Below are 21,558 nucleotides of genomic sequence, written 5' to 3' on the forward strand. Positions count from 1 at the left end.
GCTTCGATAGCACTTAGCCCACATTTCTTTAAATACCTTAAATACATTAATCTCAAGATTTATTTCTCAAGGTATAAATACATAAAGTATACACATCGTAAGTGTATGGCTCAGGGAACTTTTATACGAACTCCCATATGAGCATGACCCAAATTGAGAAGTTAGAACATTTGCAAGGCCTGGGCTGTATTTTATGGGGCCAATGGCAGCCGCCCCTCAGATGGGGTCATTCGTGTTCTGCTGCTTGCCACAATCCCCACCATGCCCTGTCGCCTCTCTGCTGACCTACCTCACCTGCATCTTATTTGTGTGAGCACCAGGCTAAGCTGTGGGGTGTCTCATTTTTCTCCTTGCACTACAAAGTCAGTACCTTCGCTGCCCCAGCTCCCAGAGGAGGAGCATAGACTCCCAGGAGGTAAGCCACTTTCCCGGGGTCATACAGCCAATGCCTTAAAGCTGGGACTTGAGCTGACATCCACGGGGGCCCCAGCTCTTAATCGTATGGGGGGGCCCTCAGCTTGGGATCCAGGCTCCTTACACAGGGAAGAGACCAGGAGGCTTGGAGGAACTTGCCATTTATAATCGTGGCCACCTGGACAGAGAGGACGTGAGCCCCCCCGAGCCACGGAGGAAAGGAGCATGACAGCCAACGCTGGAGTTAGCAGAGAGTTAACATTCTTGTCAGCAGAGAATGAGGCAGGAATATAATTAAAACTTTGCCCTTGGAATAGCTGATTCATTTGAATTTTATTCCACACGTTTGACAGAGGAAAGAAAATGTAAGATTTCTGGCCTTGTTGGGCTGGCCCAGCTCTCAGGCCCAGCTCTTCCCGTAGCCATCAGTCCACTCATTCTTACTGAGGGCCTACTGTGTGCCACGGCGGGGCCCCCGCAGTGAGAAAGACAGGTGCCATCCGTGGCCGTGCTTCAGCGGGAGAGACCCGAGCACAGAGCGCTCCTCTAACCGTCATCAATAACCAGACTTAGTGGCTTAAAACAACATGGATTTCTATCTTACAGCTCCTGAGGTTGGAGGTGCAAAATGTGTCTTACAGGCTAAAATTGAGGTGTCAGCAGGGCTGGTTCCTTCTGGAGGCTCTAGAGGAGCCTCCGTGTCTTAGCTTCCCCTGCATTTCTCAGCTCATGGCCCTGCCTCTACTTCCACCCTTCTCGCAGCTTCTCCCAGATTCTCTTTTACTCTGACCCTCCTGCTTCTCTCCGACGAGGACCCTGTGATTACCTGGGGCCCACCTGGATAATCCAACATCATCTCCCCGTTGCAGGATCTTGAATCCCATCTGCACAATCCCTCTTGCCCTCTTGCCCTGTAAGGTAATATATTCATAGGTTCTGGGAATGAGGTCATGGACCTCTTTGGAGACCATTCTGTTGACCACAGTGGCCAAGGCTGATTTGCAGAGAGGCGGGTGCTCTGGAAGGAAGTGGCTTCTCAGGTCCCTGGAGGAAGAGGGGGAGAGGAGGGGCGTTGGCTGGGAGGGATGGGCAGGGGGCACTGCTCCGGCAGAGGCTCAGAGGCAGGAAGGGAGCTTAGCTTTGGGGCAGGAGGAGAGGGGGACATTGGAAGGATCCTGGGATGGCCAGAGTATGGGAACGTGACCAGAGTGGGCTTGCAGAAAGTTGGCAGCAGGAGCCCTGTTGTTCAAGTCATGAGATCCAAGGTCAGGATTTTGGCCTTCATCCCGAGGGATGGGAAGCCACAGAGGAGACGGGAGAGCCCCTAGAGCAGGGTATCCCTGCCGTGGCACTGCTGACATTGGGGGCCTGACATTCTCTGCTGTGCGGTTCTCCTGTGCATCATACAATGTGTAGTGGCTTCCCTGGTGTCCACCCATGGGATACCAGTAGCTCCCCCCGCCCCTGGCTCTAGAGCCTCACTGCCTGGGTTCAAATCCTGATGAATGCGAACCCCAGCAAATCCCAAGCCTCTGCTCCCCTGTAAAATGGAGTGACAGCAGTGAGGCCCGTGAACCTAACTCTTACTAGTATTGACTCGGCCAGCATGTGTTGAACGCTCCTTCTGAGCTACCCTGAGTTGGGTGCAAGTTTCCTTGTCCCCTGCTAGTGGCCAGTGGGAGACAGAGGCCCCGAGGCTGCCAGGAACAGGGCCTGTCAGCCGGTTGTGGGGGTGTAAAGCTCAAGGTCAGAGGTGAGCATGCAGTGACAGGCACAGACTGACCATGTCGGGCCAGGTCATGGAGTTGGGCCCTGTGCTGAGAATGACAGGACCCTTCAAAGGGATCACAATTACTATTTCTCCCCCTACAAAAGTCCAAAATGATTTTCTTTTCCTTTTTTCTTTTTTTTTTTTTTTAAGATTTTATTTATTCATGAAAGACACAGGAAGAGAGAGACAGAGACACAGGCAGAGGGAGAAGCAGGCTTCCTGCGGGGAGCCCGATGTGGGACTTGATCCCAGGACCCCAGGATCATGACCTGAGCCAAAGGCAGACACTCAACAGCTGAGCCACCCAGATGCCCCCCAAAATGATTTTCTTGAAGCATTCCATTCAGAATGCATGGAACAGTGAAAATATGCTAAGAACGCAGTGTATCTATGAGCTTGTACAATCACCATTACTACCTAGTTCCTAATTTTCATCATTCTCCTGAAGAAACTCCACACCCATCAGCAGTTGCTCCTCACCCCAAGCCCCTGGCAGCCACTTATGCATTTTCTGGCTCTACCGATTTGCCTCTTCTGGATGTTTGGTGTTAATGGAATCATATAACTTGTGGCCTACAATGTCTGGCTTACTTCGCTCAGGATAATGTTTTGGGGATTCATTCATATTGTAGTACGTGTCTGAACTTAATTCACTTGTTTGTTTGTTTTTTTTTTAAGATTTTATTTATGAGAGAGTGAGCAAGAGAGAGAGCACGAATGAGAGGAGGGGCAGAGGGAGAGGGAGAAGCAGGCTCCCCATTCAGCAGGGAGCTCGATATGGGGCTCGATCCCAAGACCGTAAGATCATGACCTGAGCTGAAGTCAGGAGTCAGATGCCCAACAGACTTAGCCATCCAGGTGCCCCTGAACTTCATTCATTATCATGGCTGAAAATAATATTCTAGTGTGTGGATGGATACACCACATCGTGTTATCCTTCATCAGTGGAAGGGTACCTGGGTCCTTTCCCCTTTTTGGCTTTTAAGAATTATGCTGCTGTGAGCATTCTTGTCTCAGTTTTGTGTGAATATATGTCTTCATTTCTCTCAGGTGAAAACCTAGGAGTGGAATGTCTAGGCCATACTGGAACTCTCTTTGGGAACTGCCACTCGTGCTCCAAAGTGACTCCAGCGTTTTTTACACTTAGGCCAACAACTACTACAAGTTTTAGATGGAAATCACAAAGTCAGGTGCCAGCAGGGTCCAGGACCGTGCTGTGTGGCCGGGTGCTAGATGACCAACCCCAAGGCCCCTGCCCCTATTACTTCCCACAGCTGGAGCTGAGCAGCAGCTGCCCCCTTCAATGGGATATGAATCTCCAGGCTGCCACAGTCCCCACTCTGCCCTGGAGTGTCCCCAACATGGAGGCCAAGAGGTGTTTGCCTCATGTCGACCTCCTCTGGGCTGTTGCTTTCCTTAGAATAGAGATACTTCTCTGTAACTGGGCCTCTATTAAAAGGAGGACAAACTGGGCAGCCGGGGTGGCTCAGCGGTTTAGCACTGCCTCTGGCCCAGGGTGTGATCCTAGAGACCTGGGATCGAGTCCCACGTCGGGCTCCCTGCATGGGGCCTGCTTCTCCCTCTGCCTGTGTCTCTGCCTCTCTCTGTCTCTCATGAATAAATAAATAAAATCTTTAAAAAAATAAAAGTTAAAAATTAAAAATAAAAGGAGGACAAACTAAGCTGGTCTAAGAGGGTCATGGATTTGAAGCCAATGGGAAAAATACCTATTTCCCACTATGAGACCTTAGGAGACTCTAACGTTGTATCCGGGCAGGTGGATTCTAGAGCCCTATGGCCCTGGCCTTAGATCTGTCCCTCGTGTAGCTCTGTCCTTCTCCGGGCATCCATGACTTCCTCTGTAATGGGAATCTGCCTTCCATCTTGACGGAGATGTCATGAGGGTGTTAGGCCAGCAGCTGGCACATTCAGGTGCTCGGTGGGGACACTGCTGTGCTGGTGGCTGTTGCCACAGGCTGAGAGGTGAGTCTGTCTGGGACGGCCACTCGCCGCTCCGCCCAGCTGGCCATGGGCCCCGGCTGTCTGGAGGGTCAGGGGGCTTCCGGGGAGCCCAGCACCACCCTGCCCTCAGATCCGTGCCACCTGCCAGGAGGGGCTTGGGGACCTCTCAGGCAGGCACTTGGGCTTCTCTCAGTTTTTGTATTAAAAATGAATACAGGGTGCCTGGGTGGTTCAGTCGGTGAAGCGTCTGCCTTCAGCTCAGGCCCTGATCCCGGGGTCCTAGGATCAAGGTGGGGTGCCCCGGTGCTGCCATCCAGGCTGTCCCGTACCTCTTTGCTCAGGATGCATGCGTTCCCGCGTGCTCACGCCCATGTGCCCACCTCCGGCTGAGCCCCTGCGAGGCCCCAGGCTCTGGTGTTGGCCTTGTGAACATCCCCGACACCACACCCGGATCGTTCAGGACCTCCACTCTGGAGGCCAGACTCTGAATAAGCAGACAGGAGGTTCGGAGGGTGAAGAGGGGTGAGAAGACAGGGAACCGGGCTTCTCCACGATGATGGGGGCCGTGGTAGATTAGGCAGAGAGGGAAGGCCTCTCTGGAGGGGACAATCGGTTCAGGGCCTGAAAGATGGGCAGCACTCCCCCCCTTCCCATCAAGGACAGAGCAGGGCGGCAGGGAGAGAGCAGGTGGCAGGGCCCTGTGGTGAGTGGGGCCTGGCCTTTTCAGGGAACCCGAGGGAGGCCTGTGTTGCCTGGTGTGTGGGAGGAGGAAAGGGCAGGGCTGGATGGCGGGCTCCCTGTAGGCCTTGGTGGGGGGGCATGAGGTTCCTTCTAGCAAAGGGAGGCTCCCTGAGAGGGCCAAGCCCCGAGATGTCCTCCTTCCTCTTCCTGGTGAGAGAAACTCCCTTCCAGTCACCGTGGGAGCAAGGGTGGCCCACAGAGGTGAGGCTTTTCTGAGGCGGCACTGGCGTCACCTTAGCCATCTATGCACATCAGACGCACACATGTTAAATACCTGTGCATCTGAACACCCAGGCACACACGTGAACATGCTTAGATACACATGTGCATAAGCATCACACAGACACACGTGTGCTGAGTGTAGAGAAAGGCATGAGAAGATACCACAAAAAAGGATGCAGATGAGTGGGTTGAATTTTTCTCGGCCTGCACAATATTTTTCTTTTAATTGTGGATTTATTGCTAATATTGATAGAAACTGGGGACTTTTCATAAAATCTACAGTTTCTTTTTTTTCCAAAATGATACCTGGCATTTATTGAACTCAGTATGTACTAAGCACTTGAGTGCTTAGCAGAGTTGGTACTGTTCGTGTTCAATAAAATGCTGTCATCATTATTATCAACTAATAGAAAGGAAAATTGAGGCTTGCAGAAATTAAGTTGCCAGACAACGCACAACTAGTAAGTGGCGCATCCTGGATTCTAATCCACGGAGTCTGACCCCAGAATGTTCTCATTCTCTCTCTCTCTCTCTCTCTCTGCAACTGGGACGTTCTCATCAGAGGCCTGGAGCAGAGTGGCCCCCCTGGGCCTGGGCCCAGCTTCCTGGGCCATCCTCGTCTCCACTCAGCCCCCCTTCCCGTGCTTGTCACCTGCCTGCCCCTTAGCAGCCTCTGAGTTTGAGACTCTCTCATATCCTTCTATTAAAGTGAACATTTTGGCAATTTCTAAAATGCTTGTTTTTAACAAAGAAGGCTTTGCAGGCTGATGGATGAGCACCTGAGTCCCTGCTCTGCCCTTGGCCAGCTGCATGACTTCCGTCATGCCACCCAGCCTGAGCCTTGGTTTCCCTCCTCTGTAAAATAGAGGCTAAAGCTGGGGTCTCCATGGGGAGAAGGTGAGAGGACACAGTAGGGAGGCCATTACCCTTATGGTCAGGGTAAGTCAGGGTACGTGAGGGTGTCCCCACCGAGCAGGCCCTGGGTGACGTCCGCAGGCTGGGGCGGTGTGGCCGGACCGGGCTGCAGTCCGTGGCAGGTGTGGCATCCCCGGCCTTCCCGGCTCTCCCTTCTCCCCGCCAGGCCTTCGTCAAGATGGTTGGGCACCACGTCTCCCTCCTAGAGGCCCACGTGCTTCAGGCCGAGCGGGACCACGGGGCCTTCTCGCGGGCTCTACGGAGATGGCTGGGCTCCACGGGCCTTCCCTCCTTTGGGAACGTGAGTATCTCCCCACCTCCCGCCTCCTCCCAGACCCCAGCGTGGGGAGAGGGACTCAGGATGTGAGAGTTCAAAGGGCACGTCTCACTTCCACAGACAGGAAATGGTGTCTGGCTGGCGGGCCGAGGGAGTGCTGGCCCGGTGGCTGGAGGGGCTCGGTCCCTCCCTCAGGCGCCTCTTCTTGCCCTGAGCTTTGAGCTTCAGTGCTGTGACCACTTGCTTATCCATCCACCATTTATTGAGCGCCCGCTGTATGCTGGGCCCTGTGGTCCCTCTGGGGTTACAGTAGTGAGCAGGGACAGCCCCTGCCCTCCTGTCCTGTCCTTGCACACCTAAGGACAGGCTCAGGGTGACATTCAGAACTCAGTGTGGGTCATCCTTCTGGAGGCACGAGTCGACCTCCAGAGGGGTGGGGACGGTGGAGGGCCAGGGACAGTGGAGGGCCGGGGACGGTGAAGGGCCAAGGACAGTGGAAGGCCAGGGACAGTGGAGGGCCAGGGACGGAGGGCCAGCCTGCACGTAGCCCTTCGTATCTTTGCTCCGCATCTCTGCTTCCCTGGGATCCTCCCTGCCACCCCAGAGAAAGGATCCTTGTATCCCTTTTATTGATGGAAAGACTGAGGCTGGACTAGTTCTGCAGTGGAGACCTTCGGGGTGGAAGACGCCTCTGTGTTTGCAGCGTCTCTTCTGTGCTCCCCTGGCCCAGGGGACGCTGGGCAGTGTCTGGAGACACCCTGGATGTGAGCTGGACATGAGGGGGGCTGCTGGCATCTAGTGGGTAGAAACCGGGGGTGCTGTGAATGCACAGGGCAGCCCCCCACGACAGACAGATCTAGCTCCGCGTGTCAGTAGTGCTGCGTCTGAGAAACCCCGCCCCAGGCGGCCCTCCATCATCGTAGCAATGGTTTCTGTCCTGTCTTTTCGAAGCGAGAGGTCCGCTGGCTCCTCTGGCACCTTATTCTCACACTAGTCTTTGGAGGAAGGAGCTTTACCATCGCCCCCATTTTACAGATGGGGAGACTGAGGCTCTGGGAAGTTGAAGGGATTTGTCGGGGGTCACACAGCCTGATGTGACAAGGCTGGATTGGACCCGGGTTGACCTGTCCAGGGCCTTCCCCTTCACGCCTCAGCCAGCTGCCCTGTCCTGCCCCTCAGCGGGTCTCTCACTGTTCCTGGGGTCCCCCCTCCCCTCCTCCGTCCCTCTGCCTGTCCACACAGCTCCACTTCGTTGACCGTGTTCCAGGCACCGCACCAGGCATTCCATGCATGCTGGTTCATTTACCTTTCCCGTCTGTCATGTGCACTGGGCATCAACAGGATTCCGATTTGATAGACAAAGTGGAAGTTTGGAAGGCTTCGGGGTTGCGGTCTTGCAGCCCATGACAGCACGGAGCTGGTGCACTCGTTCTGTGTGGCCAGGCAGTGTTATTTAAACAGCGTGACTTGGGATGCCTGACCGGGCTTCGCTGACCAGTCCCTGCCAGGACCCTATTGCCCCGTCTTGTCCTAAAGCTGCCTGAGGCATGTGCTGTTCACTTGCCCGCCTCCAGGTGAGTAGGTTGCCCAAGACCAGTAACAGCTAGACAGTGGCCTCACAGGTCTCATGGTCTACAAACTCCTGTTGATCCTTCAGAGCCCAAGCTAATGCCACCTCCTTGCAGAAGCTCTCTGGGATTGCCCCATCTCCAGACAAATGCAGTCTTTCGGCCTTCCAATGATGATGGAGGCAGAGCTGCTTCTCTGTCCTCCTCTTCCTTGAGTCCCTTGGTGACTGTTCTTTGGTAAGCGGGGACCCGCCCAGTCATGCAGTGCTCTGCCCACTGATGGCTTAGAAACACATGAGGGGCCGGGAATCAAGAGGACCTTGGCTGCCCATGGCCTCCAGCAAGTATCCTCACAGTGAGGCCTGCTGGGCCCTTGGCCGTAGCACCTTCCAGACTTTTTCTGTGATCTGCAGTCGTCCCCATGAGGTTGGCACTAGCGTCCTCATGTAGAGGCGGAGGCCAAGGCTTAGAGACGGAGAGTCCCGTATCTGAGCTCAGTGCTGGGGTTAGAACTCAGGTCTGCAGGCCTCTGAAACTGGGGTTCCCCTGCCCACTCCTGCAGCAGGATCCCGCATGGGTGTGGCTGGGCATGCTGGGACCTGAGCCTCTCATCTCTACCAGACCGGAGGAGGGGGGCTCACAAGGCTTACCTGTGCTGACTTGTTCCAGGAAGTACATTCCAGCCAGGGGTGGTGAGTCATTCAGCAACGCTGCATGTTAATCTTGGCCCCGGGAGGGCTTTGTCTGGGGCAGGTGATGCAGTGTGTGCATGCGCGCATGGGTGTGTGTGTGTACGTGCGTGTGCACGGACCCAAGGACTCTCAGGGCTGCACCTGCACCCAGAATGAGAGCAGGGGAAGCCCTTCTAAAATAATGGTTACCACAGCTGTGTTGGGGCCCTGACTCTGCAGGCAGCAGACATCCCACCCTGTGAGGTAGTTCCAGTCATTGTCCCTATTTTACAGAGGAGGAAACTGAGGCATCAGAATTGCTTATCCACCCAAAAAGTAGTGAAGCCTGAAGCCGGGTTTCAGATCTGCAAGTGAGGCCTGGGTCCAGGGCAGGTAATCTGTACAGCTTGGCCTTGCGCCCTCCCTGTGCCCCCTTCTCTACTGGGACCACCGTCTGGGCGATGAGGTTTCTCATAGAGCGCCAGAATGGATTCTTCCAAAGCCAGGATTCCACACTGGCTCAAGCCGGTTCCCCTCAGTAAGTCCACACCAGGCCTTCCTCCCCGCACAGTGTGAAAGCACCCTTCACGGCCCCAAATTCCATCTCCTGCCCTTCCTCACCCTCTTCAGACTCCCTCCAAGGGTCCCTGAGAGCCCCGTGGAGTGAAGGGTGTGGCAGGGGCTTTCGCATCCCACTTGGCCCCATGGGAATGCTGGCAGGGGTCCCGTCCCTGTAGGGTGAGCCGTAGCACTCCCCTGCAAGCCCACCATCCATCACTGCCCCCCATGACCCCTCTGGGGTCAGAGGAGGGCTGGGGACCTCCTCATGGGGCCAAGGAGGGTGGGCACTCTGCTTTCACCCCTGCAGCTGGGCAGGGGCTTTTTGGGGTATGTTTTTCACCCCTCCTGCTATTCTATGAGCTGGAACAGGAGTTCTTGGGGAGGGCAGAGGGGCACAGAGAGAAAATTGGTTCTTGTTTTTATTAGCTTGGCCAGCACTCCGTTCCCTCCTTCCCACACTCCTCCTCCTCCCTCCTTCCTCTTTTGTAGATGTAGTGGGAGGCCCAAGGAGGGTTAGGGCAGCGGGGCCGGGGTCTCCCGGCACACCAGGAACAGGGCCAGGAATCGTCCCTCCACGCCCAGCACCAGGGACCTAGACCCACCCCTGCTCATGTGACTTGGTGCTGGCTGTGGCCTGGGCTGGCCTGAGGGGGCCTGGGTGTGCCAGCCTGAGGATACCACCTCATCACAGCTCCCCGGAAACCCAGGCCTTTCACCTCTGACCGAGCTGCCGGGGAAGCAGGCCATGGGTCCACAGACGATGCGGGCTGGCCTGGCACCCCGGCCCTTCTGTGCCCAGGTTTAGAAACGTACATGGTCCGTGCTAGGATTTCGATGCTGACGCACATGTTTTTAAGGTCACAACAGTCTACATCTTCATGCTGTTCATGAAAGTTTCTCATTGTGCTTTTGTGGTGATGCTTACAACATTCCAAGATTTTTAACATGTAGCCCTTATAAGCATGGTACTTCTCTCTCACTGTCACTAGGCCCCATCTCTGGCCTGTTTGGCTGTGTGTCTGCGGACAAGTCACTTAGCCTCTGTGAGCGTCAGACCGCTCCACTGCTGCCTCACTGATGGAGGCTCGACCAGGAAAGCTCTGCTTGCTGGGAAGCTAGTTTGGTGTTTGATGCAAAGTGACGAAGGCCTCACCAAAGCAGTGGGAATAGAAAGGAAGAGAAAAACTCTAGAACTCTCAGAAGGATGGTTCGGATTCTGAGCATCGGCCAATCCGAAAAGCCAGCTTTGTCTGGAAATAACGGAGCCACCCAGGACAGACTGTGACTGCTCAGTGGTACGCAGGTATCGTGGCCACGCTAACCCAGAGCCAGCCCTGCGGTGGCACGCACCATTCTCAGCTGGTCGACACCCCAGAAAGTGTGTGGGGGTGCTACTTTTATCCCCATTGCACAAGTGAGCAAACTAAGCCCCAGAGAGGTTACTTGCCCAAGGTTACATAGCTGGGCATCAGGATATGAACCCATTTTCTTAACTCGTCCTCCCTTGCCTTGGGAGAGAGCTGTGATCTCTTCCCCCAGAAAGCTTGTGTCTAGTGTGGGAATACAGGCAGTGACCAAATCCTAAGAAAATTCAGCACCGAGTCGTTTCAAAAGGGGACCATGGAGAAGGGTGCTCCTTGCAGAGGGGACTCTGAACACAAAGAAAGGCTCAGGAGGGACAGCTCGTGGTGCAGAGCGGTGGCACGAAGGACAGTGTGGTTGGCAGGGTGAACAAAGGGGAGAGTTGGGGGACATGAGGTCAGGGCCAGATTAGGCAGGGTCTCGGGTCACCCAGAGGAGCTTAATACTATTCTGAGGGCAATGGGGAGCCACAGAAGGGTTCATAGCAGTGGGGGCGACATGGTAAGTCTGGTTCACTTGGGGAACCGCCAGGCCTCCTTCTCTACCCTGAGCCGGGGCTGGCATCCGTGGTCGGCAGCGTCATGTTGAGACCTGAGCAATGTCGTGTGAGAACTGAGTGGGGTGAGTTCTCTGAGCTCCCGAGTGCAGGCTGAGGAGTGGGTGTCCTCGGCCTAGAAACGTCACATGCTGTGCCCTGAGCTCGCCGGGGTCCTTACCTCCCTGGGCCTCGGGGCCTCTGTGCAGTTGGAAGAAAGAGCAGAGGCTCCAGGTGGGGGATCCAGGTCTCCCGGACGAGTGTCTGGGTTCCAGAGACCCCGCCTAAACAGGCGGCGCTCAGCCCAGGTCAGCACAGAGGGCCCCCGCACCTGGAGATCTTTCTAGGCATGTGTGGAACTGGAAGGGGGCGTGGAACTGAAGACTCGGGGACGCAGGCCCCGGAAGGGCAGGGAAGCCCATGTCAAGTGTTGTTGCGTGTCCCCTTGGCCCAGGCCCAGTCACGGCCGGTGGCCACCCCTGCTGTCCTGCAGACCACACGGGGCCCTCTCTGCGCTTGTGCCCCGAGGCGCCGAGCAGCCTCCCTAATTTGTTTGTTTTGTTTTCTGTCGAGCCAAAACATCTTGTTCAGGAGGTGTCATTTTGATTAATTTTCTGGTGGATAAGAGTGTGATGCTTTCCAAGGAAATCTCTTTGGCTAATAGCGAAACCACTTGGGACCAAGTCCCGACACCCACACGGAGCCAGAGGCTGCCCGGGCGGCCTGCAGCCTGGCCCCCCTCCTCACCCTAGAAAAGCCCACGGGGCCGCCCGGCAGCGTACGTGAGGGGGTCGCGGGCGGTGACACAGTAAGGAGTAGCGGGAACCGGGGCAGATCGCAGCGCCCACGCCTCCTCTAAAGCGGGGAGGTTGTCCAGCGGCTCACCGGCATCCTCGCTGGGACGAAGGATCCAAGGATGGCCGGATTTTCCCGTGTTGGAGAGAAAGCTGGACGACGAGGGTCTTACGCGAACCTTCTGATGTCTAAAAGTCAGCAGCTGATTTTCTACACGGTAAGTGCCCTGGGAGAAAGCTGTGGCACCTGCGGGTTGTGTCCAGCATGCTCCCCGGCTCTGGATTTCAGGCCGAGGGCCCGTACCTCCTAGAGGCTTTGGAACCAGGGAAGAGTGAAGAGGCGTCGTCTTTACTTCTCTGCACCAGCCGCAGCCGGGGCCTCCGATCCTGAGTAGCAGCGTGACTCACAGCCGCGGTTCCAGGGAGCATCTACTTGCTCCACTACTAGAGTAGTGCTGAGCGCACCCGTGAAGGGCTCTCCGCGCCGGCTCAGCTTCCCCCGACAACCCCAGAGGGAGCTGTTGTTACTCCTGTTCATGGAGCAGGAACCCGAGGTTCAGGGGCGTCTGTACACTTGCCCAGGTCGCGGAGCGTAAGTGGCGAAGCCAGGATTTGATCCAGCTTTGACCTTGTTCGGTGGATCTGTCCCCTCTCTGTGGGTTCTTTCTAAGGACCAGGACCCCAGCCTCAGTGGTTGTGGCTGTACACTGAAGAGCCTTAGGTCAAACCTGCCCTACCAACGCACGTTCTTTGCCCAGCTTGGGGTGTGTGTGTGTGTGTGTGTGTGTGTGTGTGTGTGTGTTCCGTTTGAATGAGTTGCCAGCATTCAAAAACCACATTTCACATAAGAATCTGTACTTGTTTTCTCTTGAAAAAGCCGAGGTCTGGGCTCCCAAGCAGCATCCCAGCCGCACCACCCTCTGGCCCAAGTCCCCCCTGCTGGGTCCCTGCCTGTCTGTGGGCCTTTGAGTTTCCCATGCACGTGGAGCACATAGTAGGTGTTCAGTAAATATTAATCAGTGGATGCTCTCCAGGCTCCCATGGCCCTTGAGGGCCTCCCCCGATTTCTCGGAGGCCGTCTCCAGGCCGAGCAGAGCTGGGAAGAGTGTCCCCGCCTGCCCCTCTCCCCTGCAGCCCGGCAGCCTCTTGGGCTTTCCTAGAGGTAATGGAGGCTGTGGGCGGAGCAGCCCTGCCCGGGCTGGCCTGTAGGAGTCAGCAGTGCCAGGCTCGGTGTCTCCTCCCTCCCCGCTCCCTGCTCTGTGCACCCCCAGCTCCCTCCCCACCCAGCCCAGCAGAGGGAGGGAGGGAGGAGGGGGAGGCTCTGGCTGGCTGGGGCGCCTCCCCCTCCCCCTCCCTCGGCCCAGTCCCCCTGGAGGGGTGACTCCCGGAAGGAGGCATGGCTTGGCTGGGGCTTTATCTGGCAGTGGAGGCCGAGCCAGGCACCAACACAAAAAAGGCAGAGGAGACTCCAAGGCTCCTTCTCCCCGGCCCTGAACTGGCCTCTTCTTCTCCTTCTGCCCCATCATCCCTTGCGGTGGAACTGCAACATGAGCAGATGGCAAATATTAACGCAACAATGGAGGGCTGAGTGGCGCTTGGTCCCCAGCCCCCACCCCCACCCCACCAAACCGGGCCTCCGTGAGCTACACGCTCACACGTCCATGGATCTGTGTGACTCCAGATATTTGGTGGCATGTGTGCCAGGGAGGGACAGAGGGCTCCTGGCAGGCTGGTTTGCAAACAAGATTTTTTTTTTTAAGCATTGCATTCCTGTTGAGATTTTGAGGGTGACTGAGAAGAAGGTTCCTCTCAACAAGGAGGGGTTTCTATTTTGTGAGGGGCTGTTCGATGAAGCCTAAGTGGGAGCATTCCAACTGCTCCCTGGCAGGTGGCACACAGTGCGTCCTCTACAATACCCTCCCTGCACCCTGCACCCTGCACCCTGCCTGGTGATGTTTATTCCAAGGCCAAGTCGAATGTTACCGCCTCTGGGAAGCTACCTGTGTACCTCCAGGCAGCGTTCCTTGGGGCTCCCGATTTCCTGTCCTTTCCCCTGGTGTCCTAGCAGCTCGGGGTGTCCTCTGTATTTTCACCTGTTGTTCCCCCAGACTGAGAGTTCCTCAAGGATAGGGACTGTCCTATCTTTGACTTAGTAGTGAAAAGCCAGAGCTCTCTGGGCTCTCCTTTGGGCCAGCGGAAGCCAGCACTTTACCTGCCCTGGCTGGGTTCATCCTCTTGCCCACCTGTTACATAGGGGCTGTTACCATTTCCGCTTTACAGATGAGGAAACTGAGGCTCAGGACAGTTAAAACATTTTGACCTAACCAGGAATTGGTCCTGGAGCCCCATGATTTTCATGCTCCGCAGGTTGAAATTCAGACCCTGGGGTCAGGTGGCCCTAAGTGTGGCACAGGGGGTGGGCAGAGACTGCCCAGTGAGAGGCGGGGGCCCTCAACTCCAGCCAGGAACTAAGGCTCTGAGTGGCCTGACCTTGACCGCCTTCTTCTTCTTCTTTTTTTTTTTTTTAAAGAGAGGTTGGGAATACAGATTTTTATGTGAAATCGATTGATTTTGAAAACTAATGAGGCTCAAAGAAATCTCAGGGGACCTCTTGGCTCCCAGGCCTCCTGGAGCCAGGCCTGCTGTGGCATCAATGCCTGTTTACTGAGGAGTGGGAGTGTCCCCCTCAAGGTCACCCTTCATAGAGAGCTTCTGCCCTCCTGGTTCCCATGTGTTAATGCACCCCTCGCCCCAAGAGTGTAGACCAAACTCCTGGGTACTTGGAGGGGGGTAGTTGAGAGCTTGGGTTCAGACCAGGGTTTCACAGCCTCGGCACAACTGACATTTGGGGCCAGGTCCTTCTCTGCTGTGGGGCTGTCCCATAGCTCATACAATCTTAGCAGTGACACTTGTCTCTGCCCAACAGATGCCTCCATTTATGACCATCATAAAAGTTCAGAAATTGTAAAAGTCCCTGGAAGCAAAATTGCCCTGAGTTCAGAATCTCTGGCTCAGATGAATGACAGTTCTCAGAACCAGATGATAGTATGTAGGGCTCAAAATCATCACCCCGTCTTTGCTTTCTTGTGTTTCCTGTAAATATGGAAAATTTCCAAAATAAGGAGTTTATTTTTTTTAAGATTTTTTTATTTATTAGAGAGAGAGAGAGAGAGCGCATGAGTGGTGGGGAGGGGCAGAGAAAAGGAGAAGCAGACTCCTCACTGAGTAGGGAGCCCAATGCAGGGCTCCATCCCTGGACCCTGGGATCATGACTTGAGTTGAAGGCAGTTGCTTCACTGACTGAGCCACCCAGGCACCCCCCCAAAATGAGTTTAAAAACGAAAGCATGGGTTCTAGAGCCCAAGAGCCCTGGATTTGTGCTTTGGCAGAAACAGGGTCTTGGAACAGGGTCTCACCTTTCCCCTCTGTGAGATGGGGGAGCAGTGCTCAAACCTCGTGGAATCGGGTTGAGGGTTCAGCGTGCAGGATTCCCTCTTTACTTGGCAGATTTCTATCGGGCACCTGCTGTGACGTGAGCACTGTTTGGGTGCTGAGGCTCCTAAATCACTAGGAGAGGAGCCAGGTGAGGACTCTTGCATGGCAGACACTGTGCTAGGTGCTCTGGACTGAACTCGGGCCTCAGTTCCTGCTTGCTGTAGGGAGGTGGGCAGCCATCACTGGCCCATTTTATAGAAGAGCAACTGAGGCAGGGAGAGGTGGAGCCACTTGGCTGCAGTCAGCCGGAGGAGGGTAGAGAAGCGGCCCCGATGCCCCCAGCCGTCTGGCTCCAGAGCACCTGCGGCGTTGCACCGAGCCTCGGGGAATCAGGACTCGTGTGTGCGGCCCTCAGCACGGGCCAGCGCCTGGCTGCTGCTCTGCAAGCGTGGGCTGCTGGGATCTGTTTTGTTTTGTTTTGTTTTTAAGATTTTACTTATTTATTCTTGAGAGAAAGAGAGAGAGAGGCAGAGGGAGGAGCAGGGAGCCCGACATGGGACTTGATCCCTGGACTCCAGGATCACACCCTGGGCTGAAGGCAGGTGCCAAACCACTGAGCCACCCGGGCTGCCCTGCTGGGATCTGTTTTGCAGAAACTTCCTTTTTTGAACAACTCAGGGTCCCATCGGCACCCCACAAGCTTGTGTTAAGCTGCCACCCATCCCGCCACTGGGATTGAATGGAGCAGCCCCCCTCTTCCCCGACCCACTGTCCCCCCAGGGCCGGCCTGGCCGAGGTGGCAGCTCAGAGCAGGCTCCTTGGCACTGGCCTGGCCCGAGGACATGTCCCAGGTGAGGCTGGGTCCTTGGGGGACAGGCACCAGGGGCATCCGAGGTCCCCCCTGAGTCCCCACCACATTGGACACACTGGGGGCCTTTCTGGCCACCACGTGGAGAGGTCAGCCCCTGTCAGGTTCCATGTCCATCTGGATCCCCGTCGTTGAGTCATTCATCTGCTCATCTCTTCCTCTCTCCATGTCTCTCTTCTTGGGCACACGCACAACACAAAGCCTCACTGTGTCCCTTGCCCCCCACTCCCTGTCACCCCTCCCTCCTCAGGCAGAAAGACGGGGGAGTGGAAGGGCCACCAGGTCTGAATCTGGTTCTGCATCCATGGACTGGGCTGCATGACGCCTGCTGCCCCTCTCAGAACCCTGGCGTCCTTGGGGACATAGGGTCACCGTAAGAGGGAGTCCTGCAGTGACACATGGTACCTGGAAGCTATTAGTAGTGAGTGACAGCTGTGACCCAAGTGCCAGAGGATGACAGAATGATGAAACCAGGTCCCTGTCCCAGCTCAAGGTCTCCCCAGAAGGTAAAGCTCCAGGGCAGGTGCTATGAGCGGATAAATCTGAGGGGCGCTGCATGCCTCCGACTGCCACCCGTGGCGGAGGAGGACTGAGAGGTCAGGGGAGTGGCTGCCACGGGAGAGGGAAGGCCTGGCTGGGTGTGGGGTGGCACCGTGCTCCTGGGCGAGGGTGGGCCGCCGCCCTCAGCTCCCCAGGTTCTGAGGGACGTGGTGCGTGCAGGTGAGCCCTTCCCTGGCGTGGATGCTTGTCCAATGCCCGGCTGCTGGGCTTGGGGCGTCTGGAGGGAGTGTGATCCCTTTGATGCCTCAGGAGCCAGGGAAGCGCTTCAACTTGGCTCTGATCATGGTCAGCTTTCTTCTGAGAAAATAAACCACGTCTCATTAAGCAGTAAATTCATCCAGGTGCCTGTTGCGGCTGATACCATCGCACCTGGTCTTGCTGCCAGACCTAAAGTCGAGGCCAAAGTTCCCATTACTTGGACAGTCCTAATAATTAACCTGGGAACCTCAGTGGGAAGGGGGTGATGCTGGCTTTAGTGAGGAGCAGGGAGGGGCTGTTTCCAGGCCTGCTGGGGAGGCGCCCACCGGGACCTGGGGTGGGAACCTGGGCGCTGTGGCCTGGACACCACCTCCTCCCCTCCTGTGCCTGGCACCTCTTAGCTGGCTTAGACCTGGCTCCAGAGCCCTCGCAATACCCTAAGGAGTGTGGGGGGCAGAGAGGGTGGGTAGGAGTGGCTCAGATGGCATCGGTCATTGGTTTGAGAGAAATGGGAGGCCGCTGGCTGCTCTTGGGGCTGGCTGCCAGCGTCCTGGTGCCTGGTAGTGGCCTCCTGTCGCTTGTCACTGGCCAGGAGGCATTTATTGAGTATATACTATGAGCCAGCTGCCTTGGTTGATAAATGAACCATGCCTTTTGGTGGCTGGGAGGTGTCCTCACACTTAGAATTTTTGAGGCCCCTTGTTATTAAAAGTCACTGTAAAAGTGACTGTACTACAATTGGCTCCTGCAACTGTGATTTAGTTTAAATGTTCATGTTTTGAAACTGAACGCATTTAATACTAAAAATGCAATGTTATGAAATTGTTCGCTTGGGCTCTTTCTAAGCTGCTGACGGTATTTAAAAAGACTATGAATTCGGGGGGCCATAATGATGAAATTAGTTCGGCAACCATTGGGCACTTACTGCTTTCTAAGCACTTTGCAGTTATACGGGCATAACACCTGGTGAAGTAGACACTAGTATTGGCCCTTTTACCAGGTGAGAAAACTGAGGCACAGAGACGTCAAGTAACTTGGCCAAGATCACACAGCTGGGCAGGGGGCCCACTGCCGTCCAAGGGATGTGGGCGTGGGTGGACAGTTTCCTGGGCTGGGTGAAGGGGCCTGCTCTCAGTGCTGGCACCGTCTCGGGGACTTTGGAGAGCGCGTCACAGGGCAAATCCAAGGCCCTCTGTGATGTCCTCCCTCCGCCCCAACCTCCACTTGCACAATCGTTCCCTAAGGAGCATGAACCACTTTGGAGGAAGTGGGCAGATGGTAGGAAGCCCTTAGACTGGCCCCTAGATCCCCAGGAGGCCCCAGAAAGTGAGCTCAGCCTCCACCCAAACCCTGTTACTGGTTTTCTCGAGAGTGTGTTGGGGTGTGTGTTGGGGTGCAGCGTGGCCCGCCTGCAGCTCATCCTCCTGGGCTTCTCTCCCTTGTACCTTGGGCTTCTGCTCCTGCAGCCGGCCCTGCCCATCCCCCTCTGTGCTGAGGCAGGCACTGGCCTCTTCCTCCCCCACATTCCCCTGTAAGTTCTCCTCGGCTGCTCCAGGACCCCAGCCCTTCACCCCCTCCTGCCCCAGCCCCTGAGTCAGACTTAACTCCTTTGTTTTTCTTTTTTTAATATTTTACTTATTTATTCATGAGACACAGAGAGAGAGAGAGAGAGGGGCAGAGACACAGGCAGAGGGAGAAGCAGGCTCCATGCAGGGAGCCTGATGCAGGACTCGATCCCTCCGGGACCACACCCTGGGCCGAAGGTGGCACTAAACCCCTGAGCCATCCAGGGATCCCCCACTTAACTCCTTTGATGCCAGATCTCCACGGACCTCCCCTCTGTTCTTCTGTTCATTCGTACATTCATTTCTTCATTCGTTCATTCAGCAAATACTCAGCCACCTGAATGAGCTGTTCGGTCTTTCGGATCCTCCGAACCCAGGAAGGACAGATTCTATCCCTGCCCCCCCCACCCCCCCACCGACAGCCCACAGTCTAGTGTCCCAGGGGATGGAGATGTGTGTCTGAGGGCAGGAGGTGGTCAGGGAAGGCCTCCCTGAGGCAGTGAGCCGGAGGAGCAGGTGCAGTGACGGAGCTGGGGAAGGGAGTGTGCAGGCGTCTTGGGCAGCCGAGGGAGCCCAGAGACCTGGGCGGGCAGCCTGCGGAGCCGGAGGTGAAGGTGGAGGGAGCGGAGGGAGCAGATGTGGGCCGGGTGCTGGGACTCTGCTCCAGAGGGTTTGAGACGGGCCTGCATCCGGCCTGTGTGCCCGAGGTCTGAGCCGCTGGGATGGTCCAGGGAGAGATGCTGCTGTTGGCCTGGACCAGGGTGGACCAGCTGGGGCTGGGGTGACAGCGCCTCTTCTTTGTGCGTGTGGGAGGCAGGGCGTTTAATTGAACTTCCTTATTGAGACAATTATAGATTCACACGCAGTCAAGAAATAACACAAAGCCCTGTGTGCTTTGCCCATTTTTCCCCAGTGGTAGGTAACATTTTGCAAAACTGTAGTACAGTATCCTGGCCAGGTACTGACACCGGTCTTAGGTCTCCCAGTTTTACTTGCGCTCGTCGGCGAGGGCTTCAGCTTCTCTACAGTTGTATTGTTGGTTCTGTACATTTTTACATCCTTTAGGTTTCCGTCTCTGGCTCTCTGGTCAAGATGCTGAACGTTTCCAACATTGTAGGGATCTCACGCTGTCCTTTTGTGACCACCTTCACCCCTGCTCCATCCCCGACAGCCACTAATCTGCCCTCCGTTTCTAAAATTTTGCTATTTCAAAAATGTTCTATAAATGGAATCCTACACCATGTAACCTTTCAGGATTGGCTTTTCTCGCTCAGCATCGTTCCCTGGAGATTCATCCAAGTTGCCATGTGACTCAAGAGTTCGTGTGGATGCGTTTGCAGGTAGGGCCCCCCTCGAAGGTACGAGTGTGGGGGCTCAGGGCTGGAGGTGTCCAGCATGGAGCGAGTGGCTTTAGCCCTGAGGCCGAATGAGATCATGCAGGGGGGCAGAGGGGGTCCAGGTGGATGCCCGAGCACCAACTGATGAAGCATCCAAGTGCACCAGGCACAGGGATATGGCCAGCCTAGACAGACAGGCAGATGAGGTCCCTGTAGGTGGGGTAGGGGTGCCTCGGGGCTGGGTGTCTGGGGTGGGTGTGAGAGAGGGAGTGTGCTCAGGATTTCTCCTTTCCTCCCTTTTCTGTCTGTGCAACCAGAGGCCTGGACCCCTGAGAGGCCACTGGCTGGGCTCTGTGGTGCAGGGTTTAGACCAGGGTTTCCAGAAGTCCTAAGCAACATGGGAAAGGAGCAAAGTGTTGCCCCTAAGGTGAGATGGAGTCCCTCCCGCAAAGACTGGCATCTGTCCTTTGGGACTATTATTTCTTTGACAGAGGATTGGGGCCGGGGTGCTGGGGTGGCCAGAGGGGGTTTCCTTGCTGCTTCTGGCGCAGTGACCAGGCTGGGGGCTGGAGAGGTCCTGGGTGCACAGACTGGCTGGCGCGCTCCCACCACCATCTCCTCCCCCCGGGCCACGTCCCCAGCCTGCCCCACCACCACCTCTCTGGTGTGCCTCACTTTCCTCCCTGGTCCCCATGCTTCCCTCTCCTCTTCCATCTTACTTCTCACATCATCGCTATCTCCCCATTTCCCCCACCTCCCTCCTCCCTTCCATCAGCTTCTACTTTTTCTGAGCCTCCCATCTTGGTTCCACAGCTCTCTCTCTCTCTCTCTCTCTCTCTCTGTCTCATGTGTGTGCATCTCTCCACCTTCTGGCTCTCCCTCCCATGGTCTGTGTTTCTGTCCCCGTCCCTGGTTACCCCTGCTCTCCCCATCTCCTGCTCTCTTTCTTCTCTCACTCTCAGATGTTATTTTCCAGACCTTGAAAATCATCCCTTGTCACTCTCAAGGAGGGGCCTGGTGGATAAAATGTCTTAATCAGACCCAGACAGCGTGGTGGGGGGAGGAGTGGTGAGCTCCTGGGAAAGGAAGCGAGTGCTGGGGCCTCGGAGATGGCATCGATGCCGATGCCGTGGCCACAGCCCGGGCCGCCCACTTGGAGGAGGAGGTTTGTAAGCCCAGATGGTAGCTCTGAGGGCACCAGGGTCTGAAGAAAGGATGGATTGAGAGGAGGCTCCCAAGGCTGCCTGGATGCCCGGGACAGGGGAGAAATGGCACAGGTGACAGTCTGGGCCGCGCCTCTGTGGCAGGTTCCTTCGGCTCCCCGGAGGTGGCTGCTCAGCCCCCGGGGGAAGAGTCTTTCTCCAGGCTGGGCAGGGGCATGGGGCAGGCAGGTAGGTCGCTCCTTAACACCTGCTGGTTCTGGTGGACGCCTCTGTTCTTGCCCTAATAGCTTGTTTATTTGATGGAGAACAGCTGCCCACGTTAGGGACCCTGACAGAATGGTTGATGGAGTCTGTGTTTGCTTTCTGCTTCCCAGAGCTAATTGGTGCTATTTTCAACATTCTTTTGTGGAGCCAACCACCTTTGAGGCCAGCCAACAAAACCTCCAAGGATTCTATTGATAACCAGCATCAGAGTGAGAAATGTACCGTTCCCGCATGACAGTAGCCAGCTGGGGACCTTAGCCAGCTGTTGATAGAGGCCATGGCCACGCAGTCTGGAGGTGGACCACCTGTGGCTGGAATCTGGGCATAACCATGCCTCCTGCGGGGAAGTGGAGAATCTGTTTGACAAGGTGTGA

At 55.9% G+C, this 21,558-nt stretch overlaps 1 protein-coding gene across 1 annotated transcript in view; it reads left to right on the top strand.

Annotated features, from left to right (window-relative positions):
* The window catches only part of BCAS4 (breast carcinoma amplified sequence 4), a 55,733-nt gene that overhangs the window by 22,184 nt on the left and 11,991 nt on the right, over positions 1 to 21,558 (top strand). The window contains 1 exon segment of the mRNA XM_077873576.1: positions 6,192 to 6,326. Coding sequence (XP_077729702.1) covers positions 6,192 to 6,326 — 135 coding nt within the window.

This window comes from Canis aureus, chromosome 26 (genome assembly GCF_053574225.1).
Source record: "Canis aureus isolate CA01 chromosome 26, VMU_Caureus_v.1.0, whole genome shotgun sequence".
In the NCBI taxonomy this organism is placed as follows: Eukaryota; Metazoa; Chordata; class Mammalia; order Carnivora; family Canidae; genus Canis; species Canis aureus.